Below are 16,490 nucleotides of genomic sequence, written 5' to 3' on the forward strand. Positions count from 1 at the left end.
CAAATGTATCTTGAACAATGACAGTCATGGGGCATCAACCACCTTTCCAGGTGGTCCAGTGTTTGACTATCCTCACGGTAAAGACATTTTTTCCTCATGTCCAATCTGATCCTCCCCTGATAAAGCTTTGTGCTATTCCTGCGCATCCTGTTACTGGTGACCAAGGAGAAGAGACCAGCACCTTTCCAAACATAAGAAAATTTAAGTTGCATCATCAAGCTGTATCTGAAAGGGGGAAAAAAAAACAAACACTATCTTAAGACAGCTTTCACTTACAAATTGTCTTGTGGATTATGTTCAGGCAACTTAAAATCTTTACATTTAGCATGAAAGCAGAGTTTTTGATGAAATATAGTTTTGTAGGCTAGAGTACCAGGAGATGTCAGAGCTGGAACTTACAGTATTAAAACCTGACCAGTAGAAAGACCCACCAGTCATTAGAGGGAAACACTACGGAAAAGCCAGTGTGAAGAACTTGTCTATGTATAGTGAGCAAATTGTTAATACCAGTGGAACTTCAGCTATAAAATTTTACACAAATGCAGTAATCACCAGTAGCTGCTTCATGTTCTGAGAAAAATAACCACTTCATGTCTTTTTCAGAATTATGCATATGATGCCTTCTCTGGGAATTCAGCTATCTATTCAATGCAGTCTTTGGAAAAGGTTATAATTTTTACTTGAATATCCTTAAAAAAACATAATAGAGCTGAGCTTGATCCTGTGAATGGTAAACTGCAACATTAAACCAAGTCTTTGTAGCATACTTAAATTTTACAAACTATCAGTGGTAGTACAACTTTTCAGTCCCACTTTGATATTCTGACTCCTGTTATTGTAGGAGAGCCTTCTTTTACAAGTATGGCTTGTGGTTAACCAATTAAAAATAAAAAATAAAAATATAAAAGAAAGGGGAAATGTGAGATGATGATGAAACTCTGGTGTGAAGTTGCATAGCAGCAAGGTAGCCAAACCTTTTCTAAGACTAATTAGTTGAGTAAGAAGTTTTATTTGTTCTTAAGCATACATTGAAGTAATTTCAATTTTATTTTTGTAGATTTTTTTTTTTTGTAAGGTACTTAGTACAAATTTACCTAAAAAGTTGGGGACAGTAATGTTACAGAAAAATAAAAGCATAGGCACTTAAAAGTATTCACAAATTTGTAGATTGCCTGTTCACATAGACTTAAATGTGCTTGCTGCACCAAAATCCTCAAAATTTGTTCCATAAAATAAGAATGCCTGTGTGGGTGTTCAATGCTGACCGGAAGAGGAGAATTCTAATTGTTATTTTCTGAAGTCTTTTCTTGTTAGGATCTTGTTGTGGTTTAACCCAGTAGGCAGCTAAGCACCACACGGCTGCTTGCTCAACCCTGCTCACCCCACACCAGTGGGATGGGGGAGAGAATTGGAAAAAAAGGGAAAAACTCATTACTTGAGATAAAGACAGTTTAACAGGACAGAAAACCAAGGGCTAATAATAATGATAAAAGAATATAGAAAGCAAGTGATGCACAATGCAACTGCTCACCCCCTGCTGAACAATGCCCAGCCTGTTCCTGAGCAGCAGCCACCCCCACGCCCAGCCATCCCCCCTCAGTTTTATTGTTCCTCATGATGCCACATGTTTTGGGATATCCCTTGGGCCAGCTGTCCTGGCTGTGTCCCCTCCCAGCTCCTGCTGCACGCCCAGCCCCCTCGCAGGCAGGACAGCACAAGGAGCTGGAAAGGCTGTGTGAGCACTGCTCTGTGAGAACTAAACCATCCGTGTGTTATCACCACTATTCTCATCCTAAATCCAAAACAGCACCATGCCAGCTACTAGGAAGAAAATTAGCTCTGTCACAGACAGATCTGTACAAGATTTCCTGGAGTAATTTTATTAGTTTGAGTAGTCGGATATGTAAAGCTTCCTTGCTTTAGAATATTTTCCTCCATGTTGGAGCTTTAGTCCAGAACTGTCCATTTTTTAGGCAATTGATTGAGGCAGAGACAACTGGGATCCTGTTTTGGTCACTCAGCACTGTTCAATTGCTTTACTAGAGTTGTGTTTTTAGAAATATTTGTAGTAGTGGTTTTAAGTTTAAAAGTGTATGCTATATCCTACTTTAAATTTTTTTTTTTTTTTTTTTTTTTTTACTTCGGTCACTGTTAGCTGTTGCCCACATGACATTCCTCAAGTTCTCAAAAGTTTGTTTTATGTGCCATTAATGTATGCTCAGCTTTCCTTAGTCAAGCCAAGGAAACACTTGCTCTGCACTGTTGGCCAACCAAGTCTTCATAGATCACAGTTTGAGTACCATGAGTTAAAATATTAACAACCTGAAGTGCTTTTTCAGACTAAGATTTCTCCTTATAAGAGCAAGTGGTGAACCCTGGAATTTGTGTTTGTACCTTCAGCATAATGCAACAGCAACAAAAGTTACAAGCTCTTCAAGGGACATCAAATCAAAGTAGTGTAACAAATCAAAAAGTTTTCAATGAATTCAAGTATGGACAGGTTTTGTTTAAGTCCACCTTATCACCCAGTAACTATGTTATTTTATTTGTTTCTGAGTCAATGCAGTCATGAAGTTGGCTAAGTTTTCAAATTCATCATCAGTTCCATTGAAAAGCAGCGGAAGTTTCTGAGCCTAGAAGGGTTTTCAGAGAGCTGCAGAAGTAAAAAGCTGGGCACTCACTCACGACAATCTAGCCTTACTTGTTTTAAATGCTAGAATGTTATTTAGCTGTATTGTGCTCCATCTCTGAGCTGAATGTCTTTAATAGTAAGTGACATAATTTCATTTGTTTTGGAATACTGATCACTTTGCAAGCCCAAAGATAAAACAAAAGTGCAGTTATACTTTATGATTTACTTCCAAATACACTGAATATGTGAATACTTTTAAAAGAGAATTCCAGATGCAGATTTAAAAATAATTTGGCAGTTTAGATACATAAAGAATAGATTTCCTTTTACATGCAACTGCTTAACTGGAGGAACATCTAATGGCTGTTTCCATTTTAATATGACTGAATACATCCTTTATTCTTATTACTGCCATCTTTTTAGATTAAATATAAACATATTTCCAGAGATCAGGGTTATATATGCATTAATTTTCTTTGTGTAGCAATGGAAACAAAAATTGAATTCGTCTATGCATCTTAAGCATGTAAAATGTCATTGACTTCTGCATATCTATTTCTTAAATCCTCATGTCTGCAATGAAGGTGCAGATTTCAGCAAAAGATGTAGAATGAATCCTTTTTTTTTTTTTTCCATAAAGAGTAGCCACTACAGAATTATGATTTTGCAGTTCTTTACATATTATTTTTAGAGCGTATCTACATATCATGCAATAGCCTGTAGCGAATAAAAAAAACACTTAGAAAAACAGAAGTTCAATATTGGTGCCTTTTTTTTCTTTTTTTTTTTTTTTTCTTTTCCCTCCAATTGTTAGTTTTAATGACACTAAATGTCCAGAATGACAGAAAACCAAAGTGCAGTAGGTGAATGTCTGAGAAATCTGTGCTGAATTACTGATTATAAAAATGCTCTGTGGTGAGCAGGAAACAGTAGTCTTTTGGTTGTGAAAGGACAGCCTTCCTTTCCATACATGCAAGTTTTTATCCATGCAGTATAAAAATCTGAAAAGTGAGGCCAGTTACAGTTTTTGTAATTTATTTCGCCATAGTCCTACTATGTAGGGGTGTATTTTTCACGCTTCTAAAATAACACCTATGGACATATTTTGTACTTTCATCTTTCCTAAAAAAAAAAAAAGAGAATGGGAAGCCAAAGATTACAAAAACAGGAAGCTTAAAACCAATTTAAATTTTAAATAACTTTTTCAGGAGGTGGCCGAGAGCAAAGGTTACTACAGTAAGCAGTTACTAAATTCAGAGAGATACACTATTTATTGAACTTTTCAGACAAGGCATCTATGGTAACCTGATTGTTCTTTATTTACAAAAGGAGTAATTTACATTGATTATTCTCTTGGCATAGTTGAATGACCAGCCTCTTGAAAGCCAAAGCAGATTTTTCAATGGATCCTGAGACAAAGGAAGTAATACGCCTATTTAAAGGAAAACTTCCCTCTGCAGAATTAAGATAGATTTCTAAGGTGCTTATTTTGGGTCATATACTACCGTAACTTTCAGGCTTTAACAAATAATCAAGGAACAGAAAACAGGAAGATACATGGGGAGACTGTGCTTCTATTTTACCTATTAGATTTGAACAGGTGCCAATCTGAACGGGTGCCAGATTTTTCTTAGTTTGTTGAACAATTATTTTAGTACACCTCCACCTCATGGCTAGAAACACATCTTTATGGAGGGGATTTCTCTCTTTTATATTCCCATACGAAGTATTTTGATATGAGATATGAAATTAAGAGGTTTGACTCTAAATGTCCCAACATGTGATGTTGCGATAAATACACTGTGGCAATGTTTCAGGATTCTGGGCTTAATGTGTTTGGTGGGAGCAATGCTAATTTTGTGCTTGTAGACTGCTTTATAGTTTTTTGTTTGTTTATTTTTGGTTTAGATTTCTTGCTAATTGACAGAAAAGGATAATACTTTAATCCTTTTACACTTAGTATAACACAACTGATTCAAGACAGAAACTGAAACAAGTTTATCTTCTACTGAAGAACTCCTGCGTCTCTCTTCATAGATTATACATAAAAGTCAAGTCTCTGATTTTTAAGACGGAGCAGTGAAAGTGTTAGGCAAGAGTATTTTCAGTCTCTTTTTCCAGGTTCCTCGGAACTTGTTTCAATCGTGCGGGACCGCAGCCCTGCCGACAGCTTTTACTCCGAGTATTACATCATTATCACTAGGTGGTGCAGTGGCCGGCTGACTCAGGTTTCTGCTTCCACGGAAATGTTTCAAAACCACACAGCGGGCTCCGCTTTGACACCGGCCTCCCCCCCAGCGTGCTGCCCTGGCTCTCACACGCCTGGCTGAGCAGCGGAACCCCCGCAGGGATCCTGCCGGGAGGCGAAGTCCCGGCGGCGAGCAGCGGCACCCGGCTGCCTCCCTTCCTCCTCGGCACTCCTCGCCAAGGCGCTGAGGTACTGGGCAGGCAAGGGCAGCCCTTCTCGCCGGGCAGGAAGGGTACAAGCGGCGAAGGAAGGCTGGAAAGCGCCGCTCACCGCCTCTCGCACCTGTGAGGGCGCCTCCTGCCGTGAGGGGACCCTTGGGGCCGCGGGGCTCGGCGCGGTTCCCGGCAGGTGAGGGGAGGGGGGGGGGGGGGGGGGAGGCGGGCGGCCATTTCGAGGACGTTGCCGATAGTGCTCAAAGCCAGGCGGCAGGTGAAGAGCATCCTCTTCATCCTCGGCCGTCTGCCGTGGGCACGCAGGGATCGCTTCGCTGCTTCACCCCCCCGTCTCCTGGCCCCTTGGTGGTGCGCCTCGGGGAGGCACAGCCCTGGAGAAGCGCTGTGCTGCTCCCAGCAGCGGCACCCCAACGCTCCTGACACCTGTCGCGCAGCCCCAAGGATGCCCGCTTTTTTCTAAACGTGATTTTTATGCTTTACCTCCTTTCTCACAGATCGTGATACACGCTCGGTGCATCTAGTAAATGTGAAGTTTAACTCCATTCAATAAAATTCATTGCAAATGCAAATACATTTCCTTTATTCAGTGGCTTTTAACATGCCATCCTCACCTCATCTTTTATTTTATTTTATTTTGTTTTTGTACTTCAGTTCTTTCAAAATTCACCTGTTTGCAATCCTGTTGCCAAACTGGTTGCTTTCTGTTTCCTTACGGTGCCATCCCCGGGGCTTTAAGAGTCGAGAACCTGCCTCTGGTAGCTACGTGCTGTCAGGCTCTTGGTAAAGGAGGGTAGAGCAAAACTTTGTGATTCAAGACTTCCTGTCAGGGCATTTCCAGAAAGAACCAACTTCTGCACGTAGCCTTAGTCGCTTCTGAAAATAATAACAAATGAATCATCCTGTAATTACGTCTGTCGTCGTATTGGTACCAAAGCCCCAGTGATACTTTTGTCTATTCAAATGTGAAGGAGAATGCAGAAGGGAGCTTTATTGTATTTATTTTTAATAGGTTAGGGTAATGGATTAGGGAAAAAAAAAGATATTTAAGATGGGTGATGGAATAGAGTGCTGGACCTTCTGGGACTCATATTTGGTTTAATCTTCTTCACCCTGAGGCTGGGCCAGATAGAAATGCTCTTATGATCAGTAGGAGGAGTTTGACAAAGAGAATACAGTGAGTAAGATGTTTCCTGGAACTCGGGTTTCAGGCATATGACAGTTAGAGATGAGCTGTGGAGACCTTCTGGAGGCAGAGGTAAAAGGGGACTAAACCAGTTTCAGCCACTGCTGACCATGAGGGAGGTATAGAAGGAGGAGGACTGCCTACCTAGCTTTGAGGCTTGCCTCTCTCTGGCCCATGAGCCAGGTGTTGCTTACACTGGACAGCAGAAGTTGTGGTGAGGTGGGGATTATGTTAGGAAGTAGTTAGTTTCGGTGTCAGTGCTTTGGAAGTGGTGGTGCTCAGCCATAGGAACGGCACATGCTCATTTTGCTAGAGTTAGAGAAGCTGTAGCATGGCTGAATCGTTTTTTGGTTCTAATATTTATACCAGTGTCATCTCTGTAGAAGGTTTCTATCACTGTTATTGATGCATTTTTTTTTTTTTTAATGTAATTCTAGGTTAAAGCATACATGGCTCCTGGGATCTCAAATGAGAAGAAAAAGGAAGATGAACAGTCTTCAAAGTAAGATTCAAATATTAATTGTCTTGTCCAAGTTCACACTTACCTTCTTACTCAAACTGTAAAAATCATTACACAGGCATTTAAGATAAAGTATACGACACAAATATTGATTATAAGATCAAGTATCTACACAGAGTGCTTTTCTGGATAGCCTTTTTCATTTATCATGGCAGTGATTTTTTCTTAGCATAGGTGATGCTTATATGATTTTTAACATGTTGAAATGTTGACTTTGGTTGCTGCCTATAGCTGGACCTATCTGCCTGAAGAGTATGAACAAAAATTTCAATCTCTTTGTCTCATCTTTACTTTCAACTTCTTTTAGTAAAATCATATGCGCATGTTTAGTCTGCAGATATCCATGTTCTGTTTAAACCCCCAGTAGTTACATTTGCTTTACAGCAGTGTGAGGGAATAAATTGTCTGTTCCATTGAGTTACAGCCCAAGATTTTTATCAGGCAAACTTTGCCTCTACTGTAAATCCTGGGCATTGGTCCCATGTACAGATAGTAATATGCTTACTTTTATTGCTCGTTTTACCCCAGGGTCCAAGTCTGCAATTAGATTTGGATGGACAGATAACAAATGCAAGCTAGTAACAATGTGTAACTGCAGTGAGACATGGGTTGAAGAGCATTGCTGGTTGGATATGGGATGAAAAAGGTAAAATACAGACACAGCTGAGGAAGGAAGCTCTGTGTAGGCCAGGCGTGAAGACAGTGGTGTTGGCACATACCGCTTGACTTTCTCAGTACTTTTAACAGAGGCCTCGCCTTTTTCCAGTTTATTTCCTGGAGAGAAGCTTTTATTGCTGGCATTCTCATAATGAAGGAAATATTTTTTGCTTGTCTGAGAACAAATTGTAAAGCAATTTCAAGTCATATCCTATTTGTACCTAAAAGCCATTTCAGTAAACACCATCACAGGCAGCTATTTCATCTGCATTAGGTATGGGAGGAGAGTCTCACAACGCCTAACTAACAGGAATTGTTCAGAGAGGGCAGCCTGGGAATTCTGCTCATGTGAGCTGGCCATCTCCTGTCTGCTCCTTGCTGAAGTGCAGTAACCTACTCTTTATTTCTCTCAGAGTTTACAACTTCCTTGAAGAAGAGGATGAGCTGGGTGGAAGGAGAGGAGAGGAACCATCCATGTTATTAGGCTGCTCTTTTGGTTGCTGAGGGCAGTAGTTGGTGGTGGGCAGAGACAAACAGGGTGGATCAGGGTGTATTATGTTGGCTGTAATGGCTGCTGCTGAGTAGTTAGTGGCATTAGAGAGTTTCAAGAACAGAAATGATTTAACTTTGGGATTGTAACTATATTCTTTGCTTTTTGAACAACTCAGTGAACTCAGTATGGGCAGCTAGCAGATTTTAGACTTCTAAAGGTATCTAGTACATCCTGGACAGGATTGGTACATAAAGACATGGAACCTACAGGAAATCACAGCCCTTCTGAGAAGAATTAGAAGACAGACATGATAACCTAAAACATCTAAAATAACACTAACGCCTATGTGTAGTCTCCAGAGTTGTTCCTGCAAAGTCTTTTTTTTTTTTTTTTTTGCATAAACTCCAGGCAAACTCTTTCGTTTGTCTTCTCTGACAAAGCAGTCTGAATTTGCTGAGCCGTGCTGTGACTGCAGTGAGCGTTCATTAAGCTATTAAGTCATCTTCTTGTGTCTGGAAGATATTTAGTTCTTGATTTCATCTCTCAAAAACTGCTTTGAAGTATTGGTTGGTATTTTATTTTAGCTTGTTATTATTGACTAGTCTTTCCTACTTGTTTCCACTGAACTTAAAACATCAAGCACAGAAGGAAGATGTTTTATGAATCATTTAGCTTGCTTAGTCCACTACCAAATTTTCCATGAAGGCAATTACCACATGCTAAATAGTTCAGTTTTCCCTCATTGCTTTGGCATTTCCTGATTCTTCAAAAAGATTTTTTTTTTTTTTAAGGTGTATCACTTCCTTAGAAGAAGCAACTTAAAAGGAAGTGAATTCTTCTTACATTTTCCTCTCTTTCCCTTTTTCTTGAACTATTTTTCTCTTACATGGTTTTTCTTTGCTTCAGATTACCATTTGCTTCTTTCCTGTCCTATTTCCGCTCCTCTGTACTCTTGCTACTGATTTCAGGATGTTGATTCTTTCCTCCTGGCTGGATGACAGAGTTACAGTGAGCCAAATTGCCAGATATTCTCTTTGGGCCTGTCTGCAACGCCCAAGACTTCCCACCCTTCTCAAGTGGCTAGGAGGATCACTCAAAACACAAAGGGGTCAGAGTTTGCTTTTCAACTTTGTTGTAGACTGCCAATCTGGTAAGGTGGCCTATGGAATATTCCCTGGTCCTATTCCCATTGCTCTGCTCCTCATAATGCCCTGCACTGGTTCACACCTTTAATATTGTTCAAGGTAAAGTTTGTACTCTTGTAAATGCTTCCTGCTGCCTAGGCTATTCTTCAGCAATTGCATCTGTGCAATGTTCAATATCAGATGTGATTCGTTATGCAATTGAAGGTGTTATGAAATTTAGGATTTCCCTAATGTAACGTGTGATAGGATAGTGCAGACATGCTTAGATGTGGGATTTCCCAACTTTTACTGCTTGAATTTGGAAAATTAGGATCTATTTTATATACTTTTTTGTGTATATTTGTTATGTTTCACAATGCTGCTGTCCTGACAGAGGGAATGCGATCCATCTTTGTAACCCTCACCTGGAGAAAATGAAAGAAGACATCCTGTACCATTTTGCTCTTGGGACTGGTACCCATGATTTTCCTGCGTTGTTCGGAGATGTAAAGGTAAGAAGCTGCATTTCATTCGGCAAGCCTAAGGCTTTTCTGCAGAAGGGAGAATACAGCTGTCTTCAAAATAAGATTAAACAAGGCAGCATATCACCAATTGAGGAAGGAGTGAAAAGGAAATAAGACTTGCAAGTTTTTGCTACTATCAGTATCAATTGAGGATAATAGTTTCTGGCTGTCTCTTCATATAGTGAAAAGACAAATGCTGTAGTCTCTATACAGGTAGAATTCCTTTTGGAGACTTTGAAGTCAATATCTCTATTATACTAATTTAAACAGGATGAAGCCTTTGGATGCTGTATATAAATATATATATTTTTTAATAATTTTTCTTAATAGCCTTTTAGAATAATTATGAGAAGAACCACATCTGTGAATAGCTTTGTGCTAACTTCAGATGTTTGCATACTTATGTTTATCTTTGCATGTTCTTTGATAACCTGAATCATACAAGTGATTTTGTTTTGTTGAATTCCATCCACAACAGTTTGTATGTGTTGGAGGAAGTCCATCACGGATGAAAGCTTTTATTGCCTACATAGCTGAAGAACTGGGACTTGGGAGCCACGATGGTGACTATCCTAACATCTGTGCGGGAACTGACCGTTATGCAATGTACAAAGTGGGACCTGTTTTGTCAGTCAGTGTAAGTGACCATTCAAACACAGAACTGGAATGTAAAAGTGTCCAGATACCTCACATACATCATACTGGCCACAGTTCTGTGATGCAGTTCAAAGTAGAAGATATGAATGCATATTCCTTTTAAACACTTAATAGAATCAGGTTTTAAAGGGGTTTCAGCCATGTTCAAAATAGTCCCATTGGCTAATTAAGAATTCCTTTTTAGCCCTTTCTTGTATAAGGGCAGGTCTCCAAAACCCTAATTCCCTTCTTGTCTTATTTTCCCTCTGCATACCCCTGAGGTGTTGCAGGAACAGCCTTAAAAATGTTTTGAGCAGACTGACTGTTGTCTTATCCCTACTCACTATCCTGAATAATGGAAAAAACAAGATCACTTGGTGTATGTGGGGCATTTGAAAAAATGTCTGTATCACATCCAGAGCTAAATACCTACAGTGGCATTTTCAAATGTGTTCCCTTAGCTTAAGAGTAGTATTCCATGGTACTTGTGCTGCCAACTCATTTTAAAACTTGTAGCTTTATTTGTAGACAAACTACACACTTGAATCGCAACATAAAACTGTAGTATCACTCTGACATTATCAAGCATGTTGAGGTGGACTTACACTTTGCTAACTTTGTGACTAAATAGGAACAACTGTGTTTTGAAAACCTTTAGCTTAACTAGTCACTAGCATTTCAGGTTGGTAAAAAATCAGAGTGGGGTTTTTCTTGTGTTTAAGACAAGTTCTGTGATGAAGGACATTTGAAAACTTAGGAAAGGACACTGATTGTAATTTTGAGAATGTAAATAGGTTGTGATTCAGGATTCTTAGAAATATTGAACTTCATTCATAGTCTGTAAATTCAGTGTGAGTCCTTCTATTTGTTGTTCAAAGTTTCTTCAGTAGGCCCATAAGGTTAGGGTTTTTGCCAGAGGTAGTTAAGAGACATTTGGAAGAAAGTATCAAGAGGGAGATATCATCTAACTCCTTCTTCCATATGTATTTTGCATTGTCTATGTGAATGTCGAACATGAATTTCTGCTTTCATTTCAGCACGGTATGGGCATTCCTTCTATATCAATCATGTTGCACGAGCTGATCAAACTGTTGTATCATGCCAAGTGTTCCAACATAACCCTTATTCGCATTGGCACCTCGGGTGGAATAGGTATTTCCCCTCTTGATTTCCTTTTTTCTTCAAACCAAAGAATGTAGGGATGTAGGAATATAGGGGAGTAGAATGTCTCTTTGAAAGTAAGTGATTGATGGTAAAAACAGTTGTCTGCAGGAGACTGAATACATTTAATCTTGTATCTTTTCTTTTATTCCCTGTTCCTAATTGTCCTTCTGTATGAAACAATGAATTGTGTTGCTTCTATAATTTTGCAAGGAAAGGTACTATCAGCTTCTCTGGATAGACAAAGTGCATGGAAGAGATTTGACAAAGTGAGAAGGACATTCCTGCCCTGTATGAAATAACATAGATAAGAAAGAATCTAAGAGAGAAATGTCAAAATTTCATTCTTTCAAAAACATTTGCAATAATAAACTGAAGCAGTTAGGCACGCACAAAGAAAAACTCTTGGTGAGTTAAGGGACACCTTTAAAAGAAGCAGGATAGGGTCGAGATGTGTGTTTTCATGTCTGTGGAAACTAAGCATTAACTACATTATGCAGTTGTGTCTGTTTCTTTTTACTGCAGGTCTGGAGCCAGGCTCAGTGGTTATCACTAGGCAGTCTGTAGATGCCACCTTCAAACCTCAGTTTGAACAGGTTGTTCTGGGAAAAACCATAATTCGCAGCACAAATCTAGATGAAGAGCTAGCCAAAGAGCTGATGCAGTGCAGTAAAGAAATCAATGAATTCAATACCGTCATTGGAAACACTATGTGCACTTTGGATTTCTATGAAGGTAAGGCTGGCAACAGGCCAACAGCAGCATATTGATAAGCAGCAACAAATGCCTACTGAACTGTATTTTAACATTAAAGTTCTAGTCCAATGAAAATACCACATCCCACACTTTGAGCTGTCCTGTTGACTATAATTAGCAGATGTTTTAATATACTTAAAATCAAACACTGTGCTTAGCAATTTGCTGTATCAAACTTTTAATTTTGTGGGGAATTATTCTACTCACCTCAAACAGGTCCTCTGAAATGCTTATAGTCCACTATACAATTTTCATGAACTTGTCTGTTAGGTATGTCTGTCACAAAATTTCTGAAATTTACTGAGGCATCCAAGAGTACAAGAGGAGTCACTTGTATCTGTTTTGTTTTGTTTCCCAACTAGTTCAATATCTAAATTTTGTTTGTTTGTTTGTTTTTTCCCTAAAGGAAATGTCGAAACTTGTTTCCCATGCACAACTGAAAACAATATTTAGCTGAGTTGTGTCAGTCTTGCTACACAGGAGAGGCAAACCTCCAAGGCTTACTATGGATTAGCATGTAGACATTCAGTTGCTTTTCTGGTCTCCCAGATCTGTTAATAAAAATCTTCCAAATCTTGTGACAACGGATTGTAGACTGCACCTGATACTGCTTTCTCTAGCAGTTACTGGCAGTGTGAGGTGACTAAGGGTGCAATGCGCAGGGGAACGCACATTGTTACTAGTCTACAAGGTGGGTCAGAAGCAGACAATGTCAGTTTGTGTATCTTTTCAGACACAAAAAGCAGGGCCAAGCAACACCTAAAAAAAAAAAAAGCATCAGGAATGTTCTCAATACATAAACAAGAACTGAAAAAAAGCTCAGGGACATCAATTTAGGAATACACCTCCTGAAAACAAAAGGATACTGTGTAAATCACTGTGTCATTTAACTATACTGTAGGTAAGGTGCTACCATTTTATCTGTAGGCATTAGTCTTAATTTGAACAAACTAATTTTCTCAAAGAATGGTGCTAGTATTCACTATTTAGCTTAAGAGACTCCTCACCTCCTACCTTTGTAAGGTACTATCAGAAAGACATTTTGAGGCCTGGCAGTACTTCTAGGCAATGATTAAACATGCAGGAAAAAGTGCAGCACTTCTGTACCACTTAAAGGAGATGTAGTTTATTGCAGAGTTCTGACACGTCTCACATGGGAGAAACTACTTGTTACATTTTCCTGTTTATGAATTTGACAGTTTAAGATGGAGAAGACCAATTAAGTTACTGTGAGTCATATTATAAAAAATGCAAGTAATACACAGAAACTCTAAAAATAGCTAAGAGTCACTTCGTCTTATTTCTCTTGCATGTGAAAAAGACAGTAGTAGTAAATAGTAGTAAAGCCTGGACACTGCATAGGGGAAACTGCAATAATTGGATATTTTAGAAATTGAATTGTTCTGTGACGTCCTCAATCTGAAAATTTCTCCAAAATGGCTTTGCAGGACAGGGCAGGTTGGATGGTGCAATCTGCTTATACAATGAAGAAGAGAAACTGCAATATTTGAAAGCAGCTTATGATTCTGGTGTCAGAAACATTGAGATGGAATCTTCTGTCTTTGCTGCAATGTGCAATCTGAGTGGTGTCAGAGGTAAGCTAACATGAATTTGCTTTATTCAAGCTAGAGGATTTTTTTTCTGCAGTGCTGGCAATTTCTGGCACAAACCGTGAATGTGGCTTTAATAGACCTTCTGCATGAAACATCTCTGGTTATAGTTCTGTTACTGTAACTGCTTGATTTGTGTCATATGTATTAAAATCTTATGCAAACTGCTTCTCATATTTCTTGTATAGTTTAGGCCTGGTCATTTGTTATTCCAGCCCTTGGCAAGCACACAAATCATAAAAGTACCTAATTACCCTATAGAACTAATTTGCTTTATTCATTTAGTTCTTGAAGTTTGCTGGAAGCACCTGGTTAATTTAATCAAGCAGCTGATTCTCATATAAGTAAAATTTTAATCACTTCCTATACATTCATATCAAATTGAAAACTGATATATTTTGTGTAGACTTAGAGCTGTAATTCTTAAATAGTTAAAGATCTTTGGAAGCATCATGAATAAACCATTCCTAATTATAAAATGAGATTTTAATATTTTTTCACAAGCTAATTTTCAGTGAATTTTAGTGAAGAAAAAAAAAAAAACAAAAAACAATTAAATATGATGCAATGCAACATCTATTCACTTACCATGTTAACTGTAGTCTCTCACTTTCCTTGGCAGAGAATCTGCTAATTCAAAACATCTTCGTTTCTCAAACTTCCTTAGGTACAAGGAGAAGGAAATTAACAAAAACAAGGAAAAAGGCCGATACTTATATTGAACACCTTCTGTTCTAACTGACATGAGAGTCATTAAAAATCTAGCCCATGGTATCAGTAAGCTATTAGGTAGCGCTCCTTTTTGCTGTCTCTACTTTGGAAGTTTGCAACGTGTGTTAATGTTCATGCTCTGCAAACTATCACTAGCAGAAGCCCAGGTACAGAAGAACAACGGTAGAGATCAGCTTGAGTGAAGGGAGGGATTTGGTGCTCTGGTTATCAAAAAGTAGGAGGTTAGCCTGAGATAATCCACAAGATCCTCATCTATTTTCCAGGCTCCCACAAATGCTGAAACAGTTTATCTGCTGACTCCTGGATTTACAGTGCAGGAATTCGAGTTAGGGGTAAGGTAGATGACAGTGGGCAGCAAGTATCTGCTAGAACAGACAGTTCTCTGATCAGTTCCTACCAGTCAAGCCCTGGATAGTTACGAAATATAATTCCTATCTAGAAAAACATGAGCTGTGAGTATAATGAGTATCTGGAGATGCCTAAGAGCTCTTGCTCTGCTAATGTATTGATCAGTTGTCTTAAAATTTTTGTAACTTTTTTTAATGTCATCCATAGCATGCTAGTCCTGTAGTGTTTTATGGTACTGTACACTGTTTTCTAGGGTTTGTTTTCTATCACATGTTCTCATCTCATAGCTGTTTGTTCAAATGTTTATCAGTTTGGACGGTTGAAGTGCCAGAATGTCATTCCTATCTGTTCATTTCATTCCTGTCTTTTCATTTCTAGCTGCTGTAGTGTGTGTCACTCTTCTGAATCGTCTTGAAGGGGATCAGATTAGCAGCTCACATGACATACTTGTGGAGTACCAGCAGAGACCGCAGAAATTAGTGGGATATTTCATTAAGAAAAGTCTTGGGAAAGTATGAAATTTCCATCTTTGGTTTTTAGAAGCAGAAGGCTTTTACACAGCTGAAGTTATGACTTCAGTGCATTAAAGATCTTTTGCTTCAGAATAGCTTACAGCATTCTCTGTGTCTGTGGAAGTTAATCACGTTATGTCAATGTGCTCTGGAAACTGAATGTGCTGAATGGACTTCAGTTAAGATTAATTTAGTTTTGTGTTGCTGGGATTTAAGACTCACATTTCTGTGAACTGGAAAGTGGATCTGTTGTGAAGAACAAGCTTGCTATAATGTATGAAAAAGCTTTATTTATCCCTGCTGCTAAGAAGAAAATCAAATGTGTCTTGCAAAGTACTTGCAAACCACCAAATTAAAATTAACTTAAGAATGCTAATCCTTTCACATTGTATTTTAAATATATATATATAATTGCCTTTGTTGCTTTACTTTATAAAGAAAACTTAGAGTGAATGTAGATTATTTTTTCCAGACCTTGACAGATAAACAGTATTATTTTCATATATTAAAATTTCATGAAATTGCAAAGTGTGAGACTAAATTTCCTCAGCATTAAGGACTTGACACTTAGCTGTTGAACATCTGTACTTCTGAGATCCTGAATTAACCCAATAAGGTCATTCATGTCCTATTTTAACTATGCCATTGAATCAGCATCCAGGAAACACACTAGAATTTTGCATTGAAGAACTTGAAATCTTTTGCTGAATCCTGGCTCCTGCTGAGTGAAGAGGAACCAAAGGCATTCAGGAGATGCACAGCATCTTGACAGGGCTGCATGACGGTAGTTCATTTTCTTCCTCACATTTTGTTCCTTTTTGAATTGGTTTTCATCTCTACTCATGCAACTTCTTCAGGAAAAAGGGAGAATACCTATTGACTGTACATGCCACCGAAACTATTTCTACAAAGTTTTCTGCACTCATTGGCCTAGCACTTATTTTTTATTCTTATTTTTAAATCATGGTCATTGCTGCTTTGTGGTTAGAGTATAAATATGTGGTCAACTAAAGAAAAATGTGTTTATCTCTTTCTCTACGGCAGCTTTCTCTAAGCAGCTCCAGCTGCTTTTTTTTTTTTTTTTTTTTTTAATATCCAAACATGGTTTAAATTCCTGTGATTTACTAATTTAGTCCCCTTTCAGTTTTAAAAACAGATTTTCTCATTTTATGTTCAGGATA

At 38.6% G+C, this 16,490-nt stretch overlaps 1 protein-coding gene across 6 annotated transcripts; it reads left to right on the forward strand.

The window, feature by feature from the left end:
- Positions 1–4,860: 4,860 nt before the first annotated feature.
- Positions 4,861–15,837, forward strand: UPP1 (uridine phosphorylase 1). 6 transcript variants are annotated; one of them, XM_068671048.1, is made up of 9 exons: positions 4,861–5,082; positions 5,200–5,228; positions 6,674–6,738; positions 9,425–9,542; positions 10,033–10,191; positions 11,228–11,342; positions 11,877–12,086; positions 13,556–13,702; positions 15,176–15,837. In XM_068671048.1, the coding sequence occupies exons 3-9, from the start codon at positions 6,686–6,688 to the stop codon at positions 15,313–15,315; spliced, it is 942 nt and encodes a 313-aa protein (XP_068527149.1). In that variant the 5' UTR covers positions 4,861–5,082; positions 5,200–5,228; positions 6,674–6,685; the 3' UTR covers positions 15,316–15,837. The 6 variants fall into 6 exon arrangements, with proteins under 6 accessions (XP_068527149.1, XP_068527151.1, XP_068527148.1 ...); XM_068671050.1 differs by lacking the exon at positions 5,200–5,228 and having other exon boundaries at positions 4,861–5,069; XM_068671047.1 differs by having other exon boundaries at positions 4,862–5,228.
- The last annotated feature ends 653 nt before the right edge of the window (positions 15,838–16,490 follow it).

Source organism: Anas acuta, chromosome 2, assembly GCF_963932015.1.
Source record: "Anas acuta chromosome 2, bAnaAcu1.1, whole genome shotgun sequence".
Taxonomy (NCBI): domain Eukaryota; kingdom Metazoa; phylum Chordata; class Aves; order Anseriformes; family Anatidae; genus Anas; species Anas acuta.